We start from the raw sequence: 24,012 nt of genomic DNA, 5'->3' as shown, positions 1-24,012 counted from the left end.
TCTCTGCCTCCCTCTCTCCCTCGTGCAGACCTGCCAGAGACACTGAACCCACACCCCCTCCTCCCTGCTCCTGATACCCTGACTCTCTCTGCCTCCCTCTCTCCCTCGTGCAGACCTGCCAGAGACACTGAACCCACACCCCCTACTCCCTGCTCCTGATACCCTGACTCTCTCTGCCTCCCTCTCTCCCTCGTGCAGACCTGCCAGAGACACTGAACCCACACCCCCTACTCCCTGCTCCTGATACCCTGACTCTCTCTGCCTCCCTCTCTCCTTCGTGCAGACCTGCCAGAGACACTGAACCCACACCCCCTACTCCCTGCTCCTGATACCCTGACTCTCTCTGCCTCCCTCTCTCCTTCGTGCAGACCTGCCAGAGACACTGAACCCCCACCCCCTCCTCCCTGCTCCTGATACCCTGACTCTCTCTGCCTCCCTCTCTCCCTCGTGCAGACCTGCCAGAGACACTGAGCCCCTCCACCCCCTCCTCCCTGCTCCTGATACCCTGACTCTCTCTGCCTCCCTCTCTCCCTCGTGCAGACCTGCCAGAGACACTGAACCCCCACCCCCTCCTCCCTGCTCCTGATACCCTGACTCTCTCTGCCTCCCTCTCTCCCTCGTGCAGACCTGCCAGAGACACTGAACCCACACCCCCTCCTCCCTGCTCCTGATACCCTGACCCTCTCTGCCTCCCTCTCTCCCTCGTGCAGACCTGCCAGAGACACTGAACCCACACCCCCTACTCCCTGCTCCTGATACCCTGACTCTCTCTGCCTCCCTCTCTCCTTCGTGCAGACCTGCCAGAGACACTGAACCCACACCCCCTCCTCCCTGCTCCTGATACCCTGACCCTCTCTGCCTCCCTCTCTCCCTCATGCAGACCTGCCAGAGACACTGAACCCACACCCCCTCCTCCCTGCTCCTGATACCCTGACTCTCTCTGCCTCCCTCTCTCCCTCGTGCAGACCTGCCAGAGACACTGAACCTTCCACCCCCTCCTTGCTCTTGCTGCAATTGCCCATCCTCTGGTTAGCAAGTGAAAAAGCTGCACTGATTACATGCTGAGTACAGCACCCTCTTGTGTTAAAAGCATATAAATGTGTGTGTGCTAATCCAAAATGTAATGCAGCAATTCTAAAATATATTTTCTAATACTGGGACATTGCTGTACTGATGGGGTTGTATAAAATGCTTCATATACTACACTGTACAGGAGTACTACAAATACTATACTCTGTTAAAGTGTCATAATGCTTTGTGTTGTAATGTAAATGACTTGTCAGCCACTAAATAAAATAAAGTGCAAAGATGGGAAAGACCAGGCACAGTAGAGAGCGAATAAAAATAAACAACAGTTACACAGTGATGAAATCTAAGGATGCTGAGAATGGAATGCATCTATTGTGTTTCCCCTATTCATGAAGTTCTGGTTAACTGTTTGCTCCCACTTCAATTCCACTTCTTTTCTGGTGAATTCGTTTTTGTCGGTTACCATGAGGTCTGGAATGTCTCAATAAGAACTCCAAAAGATTTGATAAAGCAGCAATACCCAATGAGAGGTTAAATAAAAAATATTGCTCTTGTATAGAAATTATTAAGATATGAAATATGAATTTCTATTTTCTCCTTCGTTTTTGTGTTTATGGCATTGAAGATTGTCTAGTTGAATATTTCTTCTCCTTTGTTATCCTTGCTTGCAACCTAAACTTTTTAGCTTCAGGAGATGACACATATAAGTTACTATGAGAGGTTTGTAGCGTCTCAGATTTGGCCCGTGACTTGCCATGACCATGTCTGCAGGGTTGCATCTTGCTGTATCTTCCCCCGCAGTCACATCTGGTTATTTGGCATCACAATTAGAGCACATTTCCCTGTTTTGCAAGCTGTCTGACTGGTGGATATCCACAGGCAGTGCACCAACTTTAATAATTAAGCTCTGACTTACTTACTCTATTAGTACATACCCAAGCTTCCTGGTTATGAATAATATTTGCTATGGTGGAAGAATAATTGCAGTCGGCACTGTGTCCTACACAGAGTATGTTTCCTGCACATTGAAGGCTTTCTTCAATGCGTACAATGTGTTCCCTGTCCCCAAAGTGTATTAAAAGAAAAGGTGTGTTACATGTCAATAGTTTAAGTTACCCAGTTTGAGAGTAGAACAGTTTTCAAATCAGCAGTTGTTCTCAAATTGTGGTATACAGAGTGCAGTGAATTGGCTTCTCAGCCCATTGAATTGAATGGAAAGGCGAGGGCTCTAAAGCGGACTGACTTACCATTCAACTAAACAGCAAGCTCTGTATTTGAGATGTAAGTGAATGTCTTATGCTGCTGTCAGTGTCGTTAACTCAGCAGCCTGCATTACAAGTGGTAGCCGAGAGTGTTCCCAACATTTCTGAGATTTCATTCAAGATGCTGTCTTCTACTACAACTTTCACTACAGTGCAGTTTCACTTTGTTGTTAGAGATTAGTTGGGGGTCCTTGTTTAATATTGCTTTTTAAAAAGTAGTTCCCTAGCCCATAAAAAGCCCTGGACAGGGAACTAACCTCAGGATCCACAGCAGGAAGCCTCTTCTCCATCCCCTCCAGCCAGTGCCGAAGAGCTTTGATCTGTTCTCTAAACTCTGCTCGCCATTGCAGCCAATCTTCATCCTCTTTCCTAATGGAAGAACCGGTATTAGAGACAGTGTATCCAGAATCTATAAAAGTGTTTGCGCAAACTTTGTAAACGTTGTTTCACTGAACGCAGTTACAAATTGTAAATAACAATGTGCAAAAGAAAATATATCAGAAAGTGTAATAAAGCATGGTAAAGCACAGGTAAGCACTGTAAAGCCCAGAGCACTATGGTAAAGCAAAAAAAAAAAAAAAACGTGGCAAACCATGGTAAACTATGAAAAATGCATTGTATAACCATGGAAAGAGCAAGACAGAAAAACTGCAAAAAATATCTTGCAACAACACTGTGGTACATTTTTATAAAGGAATAGATAACATATTTGAAATGCTGCTTCAACTGTTACCGTTACTCAAATGAAGCTTTGATTAAAGACCTATAGTAATTGAAAATGCCTTACTTAAAATAGTGTAGACACACACCCTCACACTGATAAACTAAACATGCACACGTACCCTCACACTGATAAACTGCACATGCACACGCACTCACACTGATAAACTGCACATGCACACGCACCCTCACACTGATAAACTGCACATGCACACGCACCCTCACACTGATAAACTGCACATGCACACGCACCCTCACACTGATAAACTGCACATGCACACGCACCCTCACACTGATAAACTGCACATACACACGTACCCTCACACTGATAAACTAAACATGCACATGCACCCTCACACTGATAAACTGCACATGCACACGTACCCTCACACTGATAAACTAAACATGCACACGCACCCTCACACTGATAAACTGCACATGCACATGTACCCTCACACTGATAAACTGCACATGCACACGTACCCTCACACTGATAAACTAAACATGCACACGTACCCTCACACTGATAAACTAAACATGCACACGTACCCTCACACTGATAAACTACACATGCACACGCACCCTCACACTGATAAACTGCACATGCACACGCACCCTCACACTGATAAACTGCACATGCACACGCACCCTCACACTGATAAACTGCACATGCACACGCACCCTCACACTGATAAACTGCACATGCACACGTACCCTCACACTGATAAACTGCACATGCACATGCACCCTCACACTGATAAACTGCACATGCACACGCACCCTCACACTGATAAACTGCACATGCACACGTACCCTCACACTGATAAACTGCACATGCACACGTACCCTCACACTGATAAACTGCACATGCACACGTACCCTCACACTGATAAACTGCACATGCACACGTACCCTCACACTGATAAACTGCACATGCACACGCACTCACACTGATAAACTGCACATGCACACGTACCCTCACACTGATAAACTAAACATGCACACGTACCCTCACACTGATAAACTAAACATGCACACGTACCCTCACACTGATAAACTGCACATGCACACGCACCCTCACACTGATAAACTGCACATGCACACGTACCCTCACACTGATAAACTGCACATGCACACGCACCCTCACACTGATAAACTGCACATGCACACGCACCCTCACACTGATAAACTGCACATGCACACGTACCCTCACACTGATAAACTGCACATGCACACGCACTCACACTGATAAACTGCACATGCACACAACCCTCACACTGATAAACTGCACATGCACATACCCTCACACTGATAAAAAACATGCACATACCCTCACACTGATAAACTAACATACACATACCCTCACACTGATAAACTGCACATGCACACGTACCCTCACACTGATAAACAGCACATGCACAAGTACCCTCACACTGATAATCTGCACATGCACACGCACTCACACTGATAAACTGCACATGCACATGCACTCACACTGATAAACTGCACATACACACGTACCCTCACACTGATAAACTGCACATGCACACGTACCCTCACACTGATAAACTGCACATGGACACAACTTACTGATAAACTGGCATCACACCAGTTTCCCCTTAAATGGTCTATTGCTCCCTATATTTAGAATTCAGCAAGCTTACAACCCAAGAATTACAAAGCCTAATATATCTATTGCAAAAAAATATATATTATTTTATTAGAGCTAACTAAGCATATCCTGCCATTGGCAATTCAGAAAACAACAACAATCGAGCGACTGTAATATGCGGCCATTCAGTTACATGGAGGCTGCATCTGGTAGGCATGATGCCTAACATAGTGTTTAACCTGGCATGCACCTGAATGCATGGCCCACATCCAAAACCAGAAGGCATGGTGTCTAATATTGAAAATATAATTAAGGGATTCCATTTAGACTTGCCCATGACAAATGTGCACATGGCCTAGATTAAAAAGTTTGGTTTGTGATGAAAGCCAACTGCTGTACCTCTATTCTTGTTAACATGACCATTGTTTACATATCCATCTTGGATCTCATATCACATACCTGTTATACTGGAGCAGAAACAGCACATCCTGGATCTCATAGTGCATACCTGTTATACTGGAGCAGAAACAGCACATCCTGGATCTCATAGTGCATACCTGTTATACTGGAGCAGAAACAGCACATCCTGGATCTCATAGTGCATACCTGTTATACTGGAGCAGAAACAGCACATCCTGGATCTCATAGTGCATACCTGTTATACTGGAGCAGAAACAGCACATCCTGGATCTCATAGTGCATACCTGTTATACTGGAGCAGAAACAGCACATCCTGGATCTCATAGTGCATACCTGTTATACTGGAGCAGAAACAGCACATCCTGGATCTCATAGTGCATACCTGTTATACTGGAGCAGAAACAGCACATCCTGGATCTCATAGTGCATACCTGTTATACTGGAGCAGAAACAGCACATCCTGGATCTCATAGTGCATACCTGTTATACTGGAGCAGAAACAGCACATCCTGGATCTCATAGTGCATACCTGTTATACTGGAGCAGAAACAGCACATCCTGGATCTCATAGTGCATACCTGTTATCTTCTTTTCTGGCAGATCTTTGGAGTTTTTGTATAACTTCAGCTTGTTGCTCCTAAAACAGATATATTCAGCTTAGTAAGGCACAGGGTTAAATCCTTGTAATAAAATGTGTAAGAAACAATGTCAATACACTTTGATTTTATTCAAACAAAAGCAATGAAAGCATTAGCTGAAATTCAGATTGGCTTATTATATTAAAGGGTATGAGTGCTAAACAAAAAACATGGATCCAGTAGGCCTCTGTGTACCATGGCTTTGTGAGGCTGAACTGTAGTAGCAGTTTTCTTTATTATTATTTTCACATTTATTAATTTAATCACATTTTCTTTTGATCACTTATATGTATGTTTTATTCATTTTATTCACATTTGCTTTGTGCACTGGCTTGTTGATCTGATTCTGTAATATTCACGTGTAGTATTTTGAGTAGTGGCACCTTTTTGTCACTGCTAATCACCCCCCTCTTTCACCAGCTTCCTGCTAATTAAGTACTTCACCTGTTGATCAATCTGAGATGGCTTTAAAAATCAGTCTCGTCAGCACAGCAGCAGTGATACACAGAAACTGATACTGCTGCTCTGTTCATTTTAAGGTAACGAAACTACCAGGATTTCCAGGCTGTGCTGGCTTTCCGGTCCATCCTTAAATCTACTGTCTGGATATTTTCTCTTTGCGTTTTTAACATTGTTTTATTGTATTTTCTTTTACTATACAAAGCCCCCATTTTATACTACATACTTTTATGATAGTTGCTTTGTGTATTTATTGTAAACTGCCTGGAAATAAATCATTTAAGCATTCTGGTTGTCCTGTTTCTCCCTGTCTGGAGTCGTCACACAACCATTCCAATGCTGAACAAAAGAACCAGTGTGGGTGGGTAATTGCCCCCGTACTTAGTGAGTGGATCTCCACTCTGGCGTAGTCAGGCTACGTTATTGAATTTTTCTATAAATACTTGCTACAGCTTCTTACCTGTGAAGGTAAGTTGATGAGCTCTGAAGTTGACTTCTCTTTACTAGTCCTTTCTGGTATAGGATCACTGTCAATGTCTACACATTCCCTTGGATCTCCTTGTTCCATTGCTTCCTCTTCATTGGGACTGTCTTGTATATTTGGAAACACAGCAGCATCACTTCTCGGACTGGTTCCTGTTTCTGCAGGAAGCACTTCCCTCGTGTGCAGTATCCCCTCAGATGATCCCTCGCCTGGGCTGTCCCGACGAGTCTCTTGCTGTAGCTCTGATTCAGGAATGAGGCTTATGAGTCGGGCGAGCTCTATCACGTTTTCACAGTCAGAGTGACAGTGTTGATCACACTGTGGAAGCTCAGCCACTGGATTCACACCATGCTGTGAATGGAGACAATCACTGGTCATTTATCAAGTCAGACTGTTTATATAATATTGTTTTGGTATGGTTGCTGCTAATAAATTAAATATACAGATGTCTTGTGAAGGAACATAGAGACTCAAAGACAGTTACACTTTAAAATATTGGCAAACATATTCATATGGTACATTAGGTGTTATTCCTGCCAGGTTCTACTTGAATTCATTTAAACACTACCAATGTATTACACAAATAGAAAGTATTATTCCGAGGTTATTCCCGATTACCAGATGTCAGCTTATGGGTTTGGAACTCAAACTTCTAGAAGCCTCTCTGTTTAGCTCAGCTTCTAATTAACCAGGGTGTTTTTTTGTTGTTTTTGGGTTTTTTTGGGGTTTTTTTCTAGTTTCCTTTTTTCAGTCTCTCTGGTTCCTTCGTGTAAGCTCTTGTACTAAAATGGAGGGACTCACACAGCAGAATTGCAGCAGAGACATATCTGGTCAATTTGGTTCATTAGTTCATTACTTGCTTAAAAAATATATATATATTAAAATAGAATCACATTATAAAAATAAAATACATGTAAGTCTTTTTAATAGGAAGGTGTGAGGCCTACAAAATTATGATAATTTATATTAGATAAGATTTACTGGAATCTAAGGCCTTATGTTGCAGTGCATACAAAGGTACCACAGAATGTTCCTGTCAGGACAAATGAGGAAGTCAGCACCGCCAGTCACTTTTTTTTTTTTTTTAAGTAACAAAAACGCTTATTCACTGGCAAACATGAACTGCTTTAGATGTGTAATGGCTGCAGTATAGGATAGTGACCTTAGGTTTAGGGTTTCAGTGTAGGAAGAGGATTATTCATTGCTTTATTAACAATAATATGATAACCAATCAGAGTGCAGTGTCCTAACATAAATGCATAAACAAAGCACATGGCAGCAGTAGAGTTGTGTGAGTGTTGATAGGGGACTGCCCCCTACAGCTAAGATGTGGTGATGCAACCCTCTAGCTTGAAAGAACAAGCCTAGAGGTTGTGCCGTCTGTTCCCATTACAGACTGTATTGCTGCATCAACAACTACACTGTACAGCTGTTTAATTAAATATGTAACCCTGTGAAAAAGGAATGACCTTTTACCTATTTACAACATGTGAACCCTGAAATATACATGCTTTAAACTGCTATGCCAGGTCACATCTTCAACCAGTCTGGTTCTAATTTCACCCTTTTTTTAAACTGGCTTTTGATGTTTTGTATATTGTAGGGGAGAGGCGCTATAAATTGAAAGACTGCTGCAAAACAAGTTGTTCTGATTGGGACTGCGTGTTTGGGACTGACCAATCAAAAGTGTTCTATTTCGATGCTTCTTTTGCAGGAATGTTATAAAATGTTGTCTGTGAATGGCTGATTTGGGAGAGGGGGGAGTGGAGTATCTTAAGAAGATTTTACTATTGGTTTAGGATCAGGGACCCCACAGCTATATTTTGAGCTGCTTGCCAGCTGTATGTTTGGGTCATATAAATTGCTCCTGTTCTTGTGCTTGTATGGTTTGACCTCTTCAATAAAGCTCATGTTGGAGTTTAGCACTTGTCTCTGCTTTACTTGTCACAGCCACAACCGTCCTGTTGCAATATTATTTCTGTCATTAATGTTAATATTAAATAATAACATTATATTAAAATGCTGGTATATACCCTGCAATCAAGCAGGCTTTTAACAGTTCCCAGTTCCATCCTTATTTATTTTGGCTCAAGAGCTTTGAGCTGCTATCCTTCTAGTGCATGGTGCTCTGCAACAATAGATTAGGACCATCGGCTTCATGCTAATGTTTTGCTTTCCAGTAGGTTGAAAAACTTTATTTATATTTCAATTGTTTGGGTTTATTTGTAATTGTAACACTGAACTTGTTTGCAAAAGGTTCTTTATAAGTGTGTCATTTTAGTTTTTGTTTTTAATACTGAAGACTTCTTAACCTTTTAAGGTACAAGGGACATATGTGTGCCCCAAATAAAAATGAAAGGGTGAATCTGGTCATTCAAACTGTCAATTTCCTCCTGGTGATACTTGAGTCACTCTTCCACCTGTGTACCATGTGAGCAGATGGAGTAACTATACGTATACAGATGAATGACATGAGGAGACTTGTACTGATCAACAGATGAAAGACATGAGGAGACTTGTACTGATCAACAGATGAAAGACATGAGGAGACTTGTACTGATCAAGATATGAATGACATGAGGAGACAAGTATTGATCAACAGAAGAAGGACATGAGGAGACTCGTACTGATCAACAGAAGGACGTGAGGAGATTTGTACTGATCAACAGATGAATGACATGAGGAGACTCGTATTGATCAACAGAAGAAGGACATGAGGAGACTCATGCTGATCAACAGATGAATGACATGAGGAGACTCGAACTGATTAATAGATGAATGACATGAGGAGACTTGTGCTGATCAACAGATGAATGACATGAGGAGACTCCTACTGATCAACAGAAGAATGACATGAGGATACTCGTACTGATCAACAGGTGAATGACATGAGGAGACTCCTACTGATCAACAGATGAATGACATGAAGAGACTTGTACTGATCAACAGATGAATGACATGAGGAGACTCGAACTGATTAATAGATGAATGACATGAGGAGACTTGTACTGATCAACAGATGAATGACATGAGGAGACTCCTACTGATCAACAGATGAATGACATGAAGAGACTTGTACTGATCAACATATGAATGACATGAGGAGACTCGAACTGATTAATAGATGAATGACATAAGGAGACTCGTACTGATCAACAGAAGAATGACATGAGGAGACTTGTACTGATCAACAGGTGAATGACAGGAGACTTGTGCTGATCAACAGATGAATGACATGAGACTCCTACTGATCAACAGAAGAATGACAACACATCTAAATGAGGAGACTCATACTGATCAACAGTTCTTCCAGCAACAGCGTGGGAGTGGCATTGTATGAGAAGTGCTTCATTGAAAAGCACAGAGCAGTTAGAAGCAGTAAGGAGAAATTGCACCTGGAATTGCTTTTATCAGAAAATACATTAATTGGGAAGTTAATGCAGCTTAAATTCTAACAGCTGCAGCTAACAGAGGCAGAAATGTTAAAGGGACTAGGAGCTCTGGGCCAGATGAGATCCTCTCAATAGTATTCAAAGAAATGAAATAAGTTATTTACAAACCACTAACCAAGATCATGCAACAGTCTCTTGACACAGGGATTGTACTGACAGACTGGAAAATTGCAAACTTAATACTGATCCACAAAAGGGGAGATAAAACCAAACCAGGTAAGTACAGACCAATGAACCTGACCTATCAAACAGTGGCTCTCAAAAGTATTCACCCCCCCCTTGGACTTTTCCACATTTTATTGTGTTACAACATGGAATCAAAATGGATTTAATTAGGAGTTTTTGCCACTGATCAAAACAAAAAAGTCAAAATGAAAAATTGTACAAATTATTCTAGATTAATTACAAATACAAAACAGAAAATAATTGATTGCATAAGTATTCACCCCCTTGAATCAATATTTGGTAGAGGCACCTTTGGCATCAATTACAGCCACGAGTCTATTTGGATAAGTCTCTACCAGCTTTGCACATCTGGACACTGTAATTTTTACCCATTCTTCTTTGCAAAATTGCTCAAGCTCCATCAGGTTGGATGGGGATATTTGGTGAACAGCAATTTTCAACTCTTTCCACATATTCTCAATTGGGTTGAGGTCTGGGCTTTGACTGGGCCACTCCAGGACATTGACCTTTTTGTTTTTAAGCCACCCCAGTGTGGCTTTGGCTCTATGTTTGGGGTCATTGTCCTGCTGGAAGATCTTCTCCCGTCCTAGATCTCTTGTAGACTTCAGCAGGTTTTCCTCCAGGATTTCTCTGTACTTTGCTGCGTCCATTTTGCCCTCTATCTTCATGAGCTTTCCAGGCTCTGATGCAGGAAAGCATCCCCATAGCATGATGCTGCCACCACCATGCTTCACAGTAGGGATGGTGTTCTCAGGATGATGTGCGGTGTTAGGCTTGCACCAAACATAGCGCTTAGTGTTTAGGCCATAAAGCTCTATTTTGGTCTCATCAGACCATAGAATCTGCTTCCACTTGGTCTCAGTCTCCCACATGCCTTCTGGCAAACTCTAGCTGAGATTTGATGTGAGTTTTTTCAACAGTAGCTTTATTTTTGCCAGTTTCCCCATAAAGGCCAGTTTTGTAAAGCACCCGGGCTATTGTTGCTGTATGCACAGTGTCTCCCAGCTCAGCCGTGGAAGACTGTAACTCCTTTAGCTTGCCATAGGCATCTTGGTGGCCTCCCTGACTAGGGCCCTTCTTGCCCGGATACTCAGTTTTTGAGGACGGCCTGTTCTAGACAGATTCACAGTTGTGCCATATTCTCTCCATTTCTTAATAATGGACATTACTGTGCTCCAGGGGATATTGAATGTCTTGGAAATGTTCTATATCCTATCCCTGACTGATGCTTTTGAAGAACCTTATTCTGGATTTGCTTTGAATGTTCCTTCGTCTTCATGATGTAGTTTTTGTTAGGAAATGTACTAACCAACTGTGGGACGTCCCAGAGACAGGGGTATTTAACCTGAAATCATGTGAAACACCTTAATTGCACACAGGTGGATTCAACTATTATGTAACTTCTAAAGACAACTGGTTTGCCCCAGAGCTTATTTAGGTGTGTCATAGCAAAGGGGGTGAATACTTATGCAATCAATTATTTTCAGTTTTATATTTGTAATTAATTTAGAACAATTTGTAGATTGTATTTTTCACTTTGACATAATGGACTTTTTTGTGTTGATCAGTGGCAAAAACTCCTAATTAAATCCATTTTTATTCAATGTTGTAACACAATAAAATGTGGAAAAGTCCAAGGGGGGTGAATACTTTTGAGAGCCACTGTATGTAAACTTATGGAAACTATGATAAGATCCAAAATGGAAAATGACCTATATGATAACAGCATCCTGGGAGACAGTCAGCATGGTTTTAGTAAAGGGAGATTGTGTCTAACTCACCCTGCTTGATAGTTTTGAGGATGCAACATTGATAATGATTAATTGCAAAGCATATGACATGGTTTATCTAGATTCCAGAAAGCTTTTGACAAAGTCCTGCATAAAAGATTAATTCTCAAACTAAAAGCAGTAGGGATTCAAGGAAACGCATGCACATGGATCAGGGAGTGGTTAGTACTGATTAGAGGTGAAGCCTCAAAATGGATTGAAGATACTAGTGGAGTACCACAGGGATCAGTATTAGGTCCTCTGCTATTCCTAATCTACATTAATTACTTAGATTCTGGTATAATAAACAAACTTGTTAAATTTGCAGATGACACAAAAATAGGAGGAGTGGCAAACACTGGTGCAGCAGCAAAGGTCATTCAAAATGATCTAGACAAGATTCAGAACTGGGCAGACACATGGCAAATGACATTTAATAGAGAAAAAAGTCAAAGGTACTGCATGCAGGAAATACAAATGTGCATTATAAATATCATATGGTAGATATTGAAATTGAAGGAATCTATGAAAAAGACCTAGGAGTTTATGATGATTCAAATATCTTCATCTAGACAATGTGGGGAAGCTATAAAAAAGGCCAACAATAGCTTGGATATATAGTGAAAAGTGTTGAATTTAAATCAAGGAAAGTAACGTTAAAATTTTACAATGCATTACCAAGGCCTCATCTAGAATATTGTGTTCAGTTCTGGTCACCTCGCTACAAAAAGGATATTGCTGTTCTATAAAGAGTGCAAAGAAGAGCGACCAAAATTATTCCAGGTTTAAAAGGCATGTCACATGCAGACAAGCTTAAACAATTGAATCTATTCAGTCTTGAACAAAGAAGACTACAGAGTGATCTGATTCATGCATTCAAAATTCAAAAAGATACTGACCCAAGGGACTTTTTCAACCTGAAAAAAGAAACCAGGACCAGGGGTCACAAATGGAGATTAGATAAATTGGCATTCAGAATAGGGTCTGGAACCAACTCCCCAGTAATGTTGTTGAAGCTCAAGAAGCTGCTTGATGAGATTCTGGGATCAATAAGCTACTAACAACCAAACAAGCAAGATGGGCAGAATGGCCTCCTCTCATTTGAAAACATTCTTATGTTCTTATGAATGACATGAGGAGACTACTGATCAACAGATGAGTCACATGGAGATTCGTACTGATCCACAGATGAATGCCATGAGACTCGTACTGATTAACAGTTGAATGGCATGAGGAGACTTGTACTGATCAGCAGATGAATGCCATGAGACTCGTACTGAACAACAGTTGAATGACAACACGGCTTGATTACAGCACATTGGTTTATTTACATTTGATTATAGCGTTATACTGAAAAATGCACCAGATGCCTCTTCTTTATAACCATGCCCCATAACAATACAACCTCATTATTATGGTCAAAACCAACCAGTTAGTTCTGAATAATTAAGTATTTTTAATTATATAAACCAGTTTCAAATAAAATGGATACAGATATATTTAATGCCTTTATTATCTTACTCTTTTGTATATAAATTTTATTACTGAGTTAGTAAAACATGCAAAGCAAAAATTTCTTTATATATAATATCAAAAATATGATGAAAAACAAAGAAAAAATATGACATGATTTACAGAAGTATTTTTAAGGAGCGCAACAGTACATAAATGACAAAATTACTGCTATTTGGAAAGCACATGGCTTCAGCAAGCTATAAAAAACACATTTTAAAGTCTTCAGATGCTTGAGACGAGTGTTGGCTATATGTGGGACAGGCACCCTACTTCACCAAGATTTAGCATCAAGGAGAAAATGTGTGGCACAAATTGTATGCTAAATTACAATTCACACACAATTTGACATTTTGTAGTAAAGAAAATCATAATATGTAAGATTAGTTATTTTGAAGCATACTGTATTTAGTAGGTCTATATACTTTCTTAACCTTCCAGTGGCCCAATGGTGCATGCCACTTTTCTCCTTGCATAAAACTGATTGCAAGATTACAATATTTTAAATGGGGGTTAATTATACAACATTAAATTAAAAAAGAATGTAATACCACATTTCAAAGAAAAAAAAAACATTGTATATTATCACTTAGCCGTCAGCAAAATATATATATCTTTTTTGAATGGGTGTAAACCAAATTAGCGAGTCATGAACGTCAGTTATTACAGTAACACAATAATGTTTAACTGCAATGGTAAATTTGAGTGAACAAGGTATTATTGCAGTTAAAATTATTATTATTACTATTATTTTATTAGATTATTGGATATCCATTACTACAGTAGATGTTAAATAATTGATTAAAATGTCAAAAAAAAAATGAAACATGCAACTGACAGCAATATTCCTTCTCTAGTTTGACAGTGTTTTGCATAGAAGGCACAGTCTCTTTGAGGAGTAACGTCCTTTTCTATAATGTGTTGACAGACCAAACACAACACGCATAGGCGACACACATGAGGAAGCCTATGGACTCATTGTCTGCCACACTGAATTATGGATGAAAGGGACTACATTTGCCTCTCTGATCTACCTCAAAGCGTAAACTGCAAGTCCAGTTATTGTAACATTTCAGCTTTCCAGCTTTTTACTAACATGTACAGTACTGTGCGATTGATTTTTCTTGTTCTTGTGAATGTAAAGCTCATGTTGAAATATTTGAAATCGAAGACACACAACAGTATAACAGCACTGTAACTTGATATGGCGAGATTCTTTACAGTGATCATCGCATGGGGACATTTGCAAAGTAAATTACCATTCTGTAACGTGGCCTCCATGGCTATCATGGCCACGTACTATTATGTACAGTACCACAAGTCACTTTACATATTGGGTATATACTATACATGGAACACAGTCAATATCTGACCCTAAGTTAGCCCTTTAAAGTGCATGCCGTGACACATTCTTAGTCAGAACACATTTTATTGGCCAACGTACTACAGCGTAGCTTTGAAAGCCTCAGAAGACTAAGCATTGAGAATATCTGTGCAATTTGAGCAGCTTCTGAAGGTAAGGCATGTGTTAGGCATCAGTCTGTTTGGTGTGCTGGAGTTTCTATAGCAATTCTGGGTTCAGGTCAGGTCAGGACAGGACAAGGGGCATGCAGCTTGTTCCTGGAATCTCAAGGCTTCTCGAAATCTCAAAGGTGTGATAAGCTCAATTCTCTTCAGGCAGGAGATGAGGTGGGAGAAGAAGGGTAAACACTTGAATGAAGATCTAAAATAAAACAAAACATGATTTCAAATCAATGGAATGAAAACAAAAAAAAAAATCTGTTTTTGTGATGGGAAAAAAAAATAAAACAGTAAGATATCCAACAGCCCCTTCCTTACTACAACATCCTGGCGTGAAAACTGTACATGTGATTTCCAAAAAAATTAGAATTGTCAGATTATTGCAATAACAAAAAGAAAAATACATAAGGGCATCTCAGGGCAGCTGTTTGAGATCTCAAAAAAGATGAATCAGGTGTCGGAAAACAACAATGAAGTGGCTGTAGGTGTCATTTTGTCTTGAACCATGGTGATAATTTTTACCTGAATCCCTGGATATGCAGGCAGTTGAGTCTTCATAGTAATGCTGCAGTTTAGGTCAGTCTGAGGACCCTGAACCTCAGATATCCATCTTCGAGTTTCTCCCTCTGTTCCTTGTCTTTGGAGTAAAGCAGTGAAGAGGGACGCCTAGAACCAACATAAAAAAAACTTATAGAAATCAAAAGAAAAAAGAAAGGAGTCACCACTAAACTAACACCTTGCATGTTTCTAACATTCGGCACTTTCTGGTTTGCATGCTATTAAGAGGGGTCAATCTCCCATGTCATGATACAATCGTGTGATTACCTCCTTGACATGCTAAATTTGAATGCTATGCACAGACATATTGTGAAGTCCCACCACGTGTTCTTTACAGTACTTGTGCATAAATACCTCATGCAAACAAAACAATCTGGAAATAAAATAAGTACCACCAGGCCATCATGTCAACGAGCCACAGAAAGCACCTTCACCATGCAAGTAAGCTGATATCCAGAGCACCTTTTAATTCATTAGGGTAATGGACATGTGAGCCACTCCCCAGATAGAGAAATACAGTAGAGAAAGAGGACAGACTCACATGCAGAGCAGCCACCCTGTTCTGGGCACGTTTATTTGGGCAGCTTCTAATCTCACTCAGGTAAATGGTGGAAGAGAGAGGAGCCGTGCCGAGTGAAAAATTGTGAAGATAAAAGTGAGTAAAGAATACAAGTGAAAGCAGCTAGAGGAAACAATCCAATTGAAGACAATATGAAGGGAAGGAATTCTACTTGAATTTACTTACAAGCACCATCATCATCATCATACTGTATCTCCAAGGAGGCTCTGAAGAGCCTTTGAGCTCCTGCTTCTTACTGCATCCATATTCATTGAAGCCAGAAATCCAACATTTCAGTCTTATTTGCTTTATTGAGCTACAGCAGGCATGCTTTATCCTGTGGCCTCAGTGGTGGAGATTCCCCATATATTTATATAGAAAACAGGAGGGATTCCTGAGAAGGGTGTGGGAGGGTTATATGTTGACAATACTTCTTGCCGTACATGAATTTAGGTAATTTGTGTTTCCCCATGATGTCTGGCCATGAGTTTTTAGGGTGCATAATTGCTTGAGTCCTGCAGAGTAAGTGAGCAGCTTAGGCAGAAGACAAAACATCACATAGTTATAGCCGAAAGGGCAGTGAACAGTGCTTTGGGTTGGCAGAGGGTTAACCGTGGAAGGGTAGTTGAGTTTGCGTTATATTACAGAACTATAAGGTTGGTGTCTTGAAGCATTTATTTTCAGTGTTTTCCTTTTGTCAAATGTGGCTGGTATGTTTATTCTGCTCTGCAGGTAGTCAAGAGTTTAATTTTTTATTTTTTGTTTGCATGGCTAAATTAATTTTCTTATTCAATCTTATATCTTTTTTAATTGATCTGTGTTCATTTCCCGGTTATATATATATATATTATATATATATATAATATATATAATATGTATATATATGTTCATCTATCATTAGATTCACAGTCTTATTGAATATAATAATATCTGCTTAACATAGAATGTACTGTCTTGTCATCTAAAGGATAACTTCAAAGTACTTAGAGGCTATGCGAAAATATTCTTCTTTATTTTTTTTTAGAAGAAATAAAGGCTGGAATATGTTTTAGAGGTTGATCAAGTGTAGTATATCGACAGGTGGGAAATTATCTCATACTGACGTGTTAAAACAATTGCAGTCAGTCACAAAAATCTGTTATATTATTCATTCAAAGTTAAAACTAATTAAAATACTACAACTAAATAGGCCAGTAAAACAGAGCAATCAAAACAGATGTTAATAACTGAATGCAGATTCCTTTGAGCCAATGGCTTGGTTTAGAATAGAGGATGAACAGGTAGAAATACTATTCAGAAAGGTAGTAATATTTATACAGCACTAGTCCTAATAAACTCAACTACATGTAGAGCAGAATAAATAATGTATTTTTTTTGTTTCTTTAACATGTTTCCTATAAACTATGCCACTGCAGAGTGCAGCGGTTGTACTGCTGTAAAGATCGCTCTTTCTTCAAAACTGCAGTTCCTACTCAATGTGGAGAGGGCTTGTGCAAGTTCATCCAAGTTCACTCCACTGTGAGGCCCGGCGTCATATCGACGACCATAGCTTGTGGAGCTGTAGGAGGATGAGGAGAAGGACGTGGAGAATGGAGTTCCAGTGGCATCAAAGCTGCCCCGTCTTGATCCTGTTCTTGATCCAGTTCTGGACCCGGACCGGGATCCGGAGGCTGACCCAGAGGCACTGGCGTTGTAGGGGCTGTACAGCCCTTTGGATGACTGTGAAGAGGCCTCTAGCAGACGCAGCCCAGAGCCTTCTTCAACCATGCTCCTGTCCATGGCGTCCTTGTAGGAGATCTTCAGTTTGGTTTTGGGGCAGGTCAGGTATTTGGTATAAGCGCTCACGTCTCTGAGCTTCTGTGCAGTGCGGGCATCCAAGGTTCCCTTCCTGATGGCCTCATCCAGCTGGACTCTGCCAGTCACATCAGGTTCAATCAATCCGCCAGTGAGATACTGGACTTCCAGGAAGCGTTGGCCAGCTTCATAGTATAGCCAGCCTTTCTTTAAAGCTTGGGCAGCAGACATCTTTGTCTTGGTTCTTGGGTCTTCAAATCCATGGTATGCCTTCTGGGCCAGGTTGATGCGATCCACCATGATTTTGTCCACCAACCCCTTATTCACGGCGTCAGCCACAGGGAACTTTTCCCCAGTGTTGGGATCGATTATGCCTCCTGTGCAAGACTGGGCCTCCAAGAGTCTTTGACCAGTGATGTTGTCTACTAGGTTGCGGTGCATGGCTTCGGTAATGGAAACCTTCTCCAGTGTGTCAGTGTCTAGGATTCCAGCAACTGGACCTGTTTCCTCAGTAGGGTCACTCCATGTAGTTGCTGGGGTCTTGATTGTTGGGATGGGACTCATTGGATAGGAGGAGGAGGATCCAATGGAGGATGATCTGGAGCGGAACCCACTCATGTTGCCTGACAACATGTCAGCAAACTCTGTGATGGAGAGGCTGCCAGAGCGATACTGATCCAAGGAAGACTGATCAATGAGACCTTTGGAAATAGCATCATCAATGTCATACTGCCGACCGGACCTCCTGTCAATTATCATGGATTTGACCACACCATCAGAGGAAGAGATGGTTATTTCTTCCCACTCACATTCCTGCTCTGAAAGCTCAAGGTAGGTCTGGTGGTCAATAAGCCCCTTGCGATAAGCTTCGTACACAGACATCTCTTTGCCTGTCTCGGGATCCACAATAACCACTCTACGTTTGCGGACAGAAGACTTTGAGGAAGTCTTTCTTTCCCGTTTCTTCTCTTTTAGAAGTAGTAGGACCAGGCCTGTCTCAGGGTCTGTGAAGCACCTCTCCATGAGCTGTAGGTAAGTCAGGTTCTCCTCTGTGTTTGGGTCAAAGAAACCTCTTGTGTCATCACTAGGGTCTAAGAGGATCTTGTTCATCTCTTCATCAAACAGGCCACGTTTGTATGCCACCTCTACTGGCAAGCGATGACTTTCCTCTGGATCGATGATACCTCCGGTGGCAATCTGAGCTTCAATAAGACGGATGCCATGGTCCTTTAAGATCAGCCCTTTTTTCATGGCCTGGAACAGAGAAATTATTTTGCCAGAATATGGATCTTTGTAACCTGTTACAGCTCTTTCAGCAGACAGAAGTTTATCTTTGAACTCAGGGCCTACAATTCCCATCAGGACAGCCTCATTGACTGTCAGCTTCTGGTTCTTTATTGGGTCAATGACATATCCAGTAGCAGCTTGTGCTTCCAGAAGTTCAAAAGCAGTCCCTGGCCTAATCATGTTCTTCTTCATTGCCTGGTAGACTGAAAGGCGGTCTTTAGTGGATTCAACAAAGACTCCAGCAATACAGCTGGTGCCTTCCAGGTATTTTTGAAGTAGCTTGCTTACTTCTTCAATGGTAGTCAAACCTTCCTGGAGCTGCTGAACTGTCTTCTGGTCTATAATCTCAGAACACACAAGCTCTTCTATGGTAATCTGCTTTCTCAAGCCTTTAAACAACATCAACCTCCTATCTGACAGAGATAGCAGATGGAGGCCGGTGCCTACATCAATCTTACATCTCTTGAGCAGCTGAGCATAGGAAAGCTTTTCCAGTGTGATGGGGTCCAGGTAGCCTTTGATATCCCCATTTGGATCAGAAATCTTCTCATTCGTTTCCTTATTCATGTACCCCCGTTGCAGGGCAACATCTGTTGGCAAGTGGAAATTGTATTCTGGGTCCACGATGCCACCTGTGGCAAACTGAGCTTCAAGTAACTTGAGGGCATAGTCTTCACAGATCAAGTCTTTCTTCATGGCCTGGAAAAGGGAGATGGTTTTCCCACTGTAAGGGTCCCTGTAACCTGTGACTGCTCTCTCAGCTGAGAGGAGCTTATCATGGATCTCTGGCCCAACGACATTCTTTCGAACAGCCTCGTCAACAGTTAACATTTCATCTTTTACTGGGTCAATCATGAACCCAGTTGCTGCTTGAGCTTCCAAAAGACCAATGGCTACTTCAGGCTTAACCAGACCTCTCTTCATTGCCTGATAGATGCTAACCTTTTCCTTTGAGGAGGCCAGAAAACCAGCAATACTGCCGGTGCCAAACAGGTAACGTTTAACAATCTCAGTTTCCATGATTTCTCTTATGGTCTTCTTTCCTTGTTTAAGGAAGTTATAGGTTTCAAGGTCAATGATCCTGGCACTGTATAATTCTTCAATAGTAACCCTGCGTCGGATAACATCGCAAGTAATGCTCTGTTCATGCCTAATGATCTCTCTCTGCTCAATAATTTCGATAATGATAATGATCATGCGTTCCTTTGTGATACTGCCTGATTGATATTGTTGCAGTAGTTTCCTCCTTTCCTCCTCTGGAAGAAGGTCAGAGTTCAAGACATCCCAGAGGGACATTGACTTCCCAGCTTGGCTTTCAAGAGGTATGTCAACTTGGGTTTTCTCAAATTCATTCCTGGTTTCTTCTTCAGTGTACATAAAAGTCTTTTCCACCACTGACGGTCCCTCTGTCTTTTTAAGTAGGATAAAGCATAGTCCAGTATCAGGGTCTCTAATACACATTTCTTTCAACTGCTGGTAGGTTAGCTTGTCATTAGTGTTTGGATCAACAAAAGCTTTGGTATCATTTGAAGAGTGAGAGAAGATCTTGCTCATTTCTTGGTCAAAATACCCCCGTTTGTAGGCCACTTCAATAGGCACACGGTGGCTGTTTACTGGGTCAATGATGCCCCCAGTGGCAATCTGAGCTTCCAGGAGTGGAATTGCTTGTTCTTTTAGGACCAGATCTTTCTGCATTGCTTGGAATAGAGAGATTGTATTTCCAGTATAAGGATCTTTGTAACCAGTTACTGCTTTTTCAGCTAAGAGAAGTTTTTCATGCATTTCTGGGCCAACAACACCTGCCTTGACAGCATCATGCACTGTGAGCATCTGGTTTTTGATTGGATCAATTACAAATCCAGTAGCTGCTTGTGCTTCCAGCAGACCAAGAGCTGTGCTTGGTCTTATATAATTTTTCTTCATAGCTTGGTAAACAGTCATTTTTTCTTTTGTAGACTCTACATAGATGCCGGCAATGCTGTCGGTCCCTTGTAGGTATTTCTTCACTGAATTGATTTCCGAGACTTCCTTTGGTGTCTTCTTACCCTGCTGTAGCTGGCTGTATGTAGCTTTGTCAATAATATTGGAGTCAAACAATGAGCTGGCTGGGACTGGAGCTCTCAGGCCATTAAAGCTAACCTGCTGTTGTTTCTTGGTCTCTGTTTCATCAATGATAGTAATCACAATCTTAATGATCTTCTCCATAGTCACCTTGCCTGTCCTGTACTGTCTAATCATCTCAATCCTTTGTTCTTCTGTCAAATACTCAGAGTTGATGATTTCCCAGATGGTCACTCTTTTCCCCTTGAAGGGTCCAGATTGCACCTCCACTGTAGCCTGGTTCAGAGCCTCTTTAGTCTGGATTTCAGAGTGTTTCTGCTCTTCCTTGGCTTTAATAGCTTGCTCTGAGAGGGGCAGCAAGCACAGACCAGTATCTTTGTCAGTGACACATCTTTTTTGCAGCTGCCGATATGTCACATTCTCCTGTGTGTTAGGGTCAAAGAAACCTTTGGTGTCATCGGTTGGATTTGAGAGGATTTTGTTCATCTCATCATCAAGATACCCACGCTTGCAGGCAATATCCATCGGAACACGATGGCTTTTGACTGGGTCAATGACACCTCCGGTTGCCAACTGGGCATCTAGCAAACGGATTCCCTGGTCTTTGTGAATCAGGTCCTTTTGCATGGCCTGGAACAAGGAGACAGTGCTTCCAGTGTAAGGATCCTTGTACCCAGTCACAGCTCTCTCTGCAGATAGCAGCCTATCATGCAGCTCAGGGCCAACAAGACGTGCTTTGACAGCCTCATCAACAGTAAGCTTCTCATTAGTGACTGGGTTGATAATATAGCCAGTGGCAGCTTGGGCCTCTAAAAGAGCAAGTGCAGTCCCCTGTTGCAGAAAGTCTTTCTTCATTGCCTGATAGATGGGTAACTTCTCCTTGGTTGACTCGATCACAACCCCTGCAATGCTGTTTGTACCTTTCAGGCACTTCTTAACTGGCTCCAGCTCAGATATATCCTTAATAGATGTTTTGCCCTGGTGTAACTGGTTATACAAGTCTTTGTCAATGATTTTGGACTCCAAGAGTTCATTCGCGGGGACAGGAGCCCTAAGACCCTCAAATGCAACCTGTTTCTTTTTCTCGCCCTCTTCCACCACTGTGATGATGATCTTGATTATTTTCTCCACAGTGATTTTCCCTGTCTTGTACTGCCGAATGAGATCCCTTCTTTGCTCCTCAGTGAAATACTCAGAGTTGATGATTTCCCATATGGTGACAGTCTTGCCCTTGAATCTGCCGAATGGAACGGAGACAGTGGCTTTTCTAAACACATCTTTCGTTTCTTCGTCACTGTAGGTTTGTTCACTTTTGGCTGCTTTCTCTGTTATAGGAAGGAGGCAAAGACCGGTTTCGGGATCTGTTACACATCTCTCCATCAGCTGCAGATAAGTGAGGTTTTCCTGAGTGTTTGGATCAAAAAATCCTTTGGTGTCATCACTTGGGTCAGACAAAATCTTGTTCATTTCTGCGTCAAAGAAGCCCAGCTTATATGCAGTCTCAATTGGTACACGGTGGCTGTTCACTGGGTCAATAATGCCACCTGTAGCTATCTGTGCCTCTAACAGGCGAATGCCATGTTCCTTTATAATCAGGTCCTTTTTCATGGCTTCAAAAAGGGAGATCTTGCTACCTGTGTATGGATCTTTATAGCCTGTGACTGCTCTTTCAGCTGAGAGCATTCTGGTGTGCAGCTCTGGTCCAATTAGCCCCTCTTTAACAGCTTCATTGACTGAAAGCTTTGCATTCTTTACTGGGTCAATAATGTACCCAGAGGCAGCTTGTGCTTCCAGCAGGACCATGGCAGTCCCTGGTGTAATTATTCTATCCTTCAAAGCTTGATAAAGACTCATTTTCTTGTTAGGCTTTAGCAAGATTCCCCCAATGCTGTTCTTTCCTTTCAGGTAATTCTTCAGGTTCTCAGTCTTAGCGAGTTCTTCTACAGTGGTTTTACCTTTCTTCAGTTTATCCATAAGCTTTTTGCTCAAGATTCCAGCTTCAAGAAGTCTGCTGGCAGGGACCTTTTCACGAATGCCATCAAAAGTTGGTCCTGCTTCTCCGTTTTGCTTGGGACTGCCCACTGAATCGACTGCGTCCCGGCCATTTACACTCTGGACTCCCACTTGGGTCATGGCAACTAGTTCTTCTTCAGGAACATCTGTCTGGATCATGATCTCCCTTGTGTGGGTTTGGGCCGGGGCTGGTTTCTGCACCACTTGGAGCTGCTGCAATTTTTCACGTAGCTTCCGGTTCTCCTCAGCCAGCAATTTCTCCTGCTCCAGTCTTTTCTTCTCCAGCTCCTGTAGCTCATTCTGTTTGCTGCAGACCTCCTCCTCGGCATCTTGTTGTTTCTTCAGAGCAGTGTCCAAGGTGGACTGAAGCTGCTTCTTCTCCTCTTCCATCTGCTTCCTCTGTCGCTCCTCCTCATCTTTAAGAGCCTTGGCCTTTTTCATCTCCTCCTCAAACTGTTTTTCCAGCTTTGATTTCTCTTCCTCAATAAATTTCTCCTTCTTTATGAGCATCTCCTTTTCTGTTATGAAAGTCTTTTGAAGAGTATGGGTCTCCTGCTTGATTTGTTCTTGCTGGGCAACTGCCATCTAATGGAAAATGCAAAAAAAGTTTTAAAATGAGTGATTCTAGAAAATAGAGTCATGCAGTTACTGAACCATCAAAAACCACAACTATTAA

At 41.6% G+C, this 24,012-nt stretch overlaps 1 protein-coding gene across 1 annotated transcript in view; it reads right to left on the bottom strand.

Moving 5' to 3' along the window:
• Positions 1-17,190: 17,190 nt before the first annotated feature.
• LOC121313682 (plectin-like) overlaps positions 17,191-24,012 on the bottom strand; it is a 57,379-nt gene continuing 50,557 nt past the window's right edge. The window contains exon 32 of the mRNA XM_041246466.1: positions 17,191-23,921. Coding sequence (XP_041102400.1) covers positions 17,583-23,921 — 6,339 coding nt within the window. The 3' untranslated portion in view covers positions 17,191-17,582. The remainder of the gene's footprint in view (positions 23,922-24,012) is intronic.

Source organism: Polyodon spathula, chromosome 3 (genome assembly GCF_017654505.1).
Source record: "Polyodon spathula isolate WHYD16114869_AA chromosome 3, ASM1765450v1, whole genome shotgun sequence".
NCBI classification, from domain to species: Eukaryota; Metazoa; Chordata; class Actinopteri; order Acipenseriformes; family Polyodontidae; genus Polyodon; species Polyodon spathula.
The sequence above is the reverse complement of the archived record's forward strand: the minus strand, read 5'-3'. Positions and strand labels throughout refer to the sequence as shown.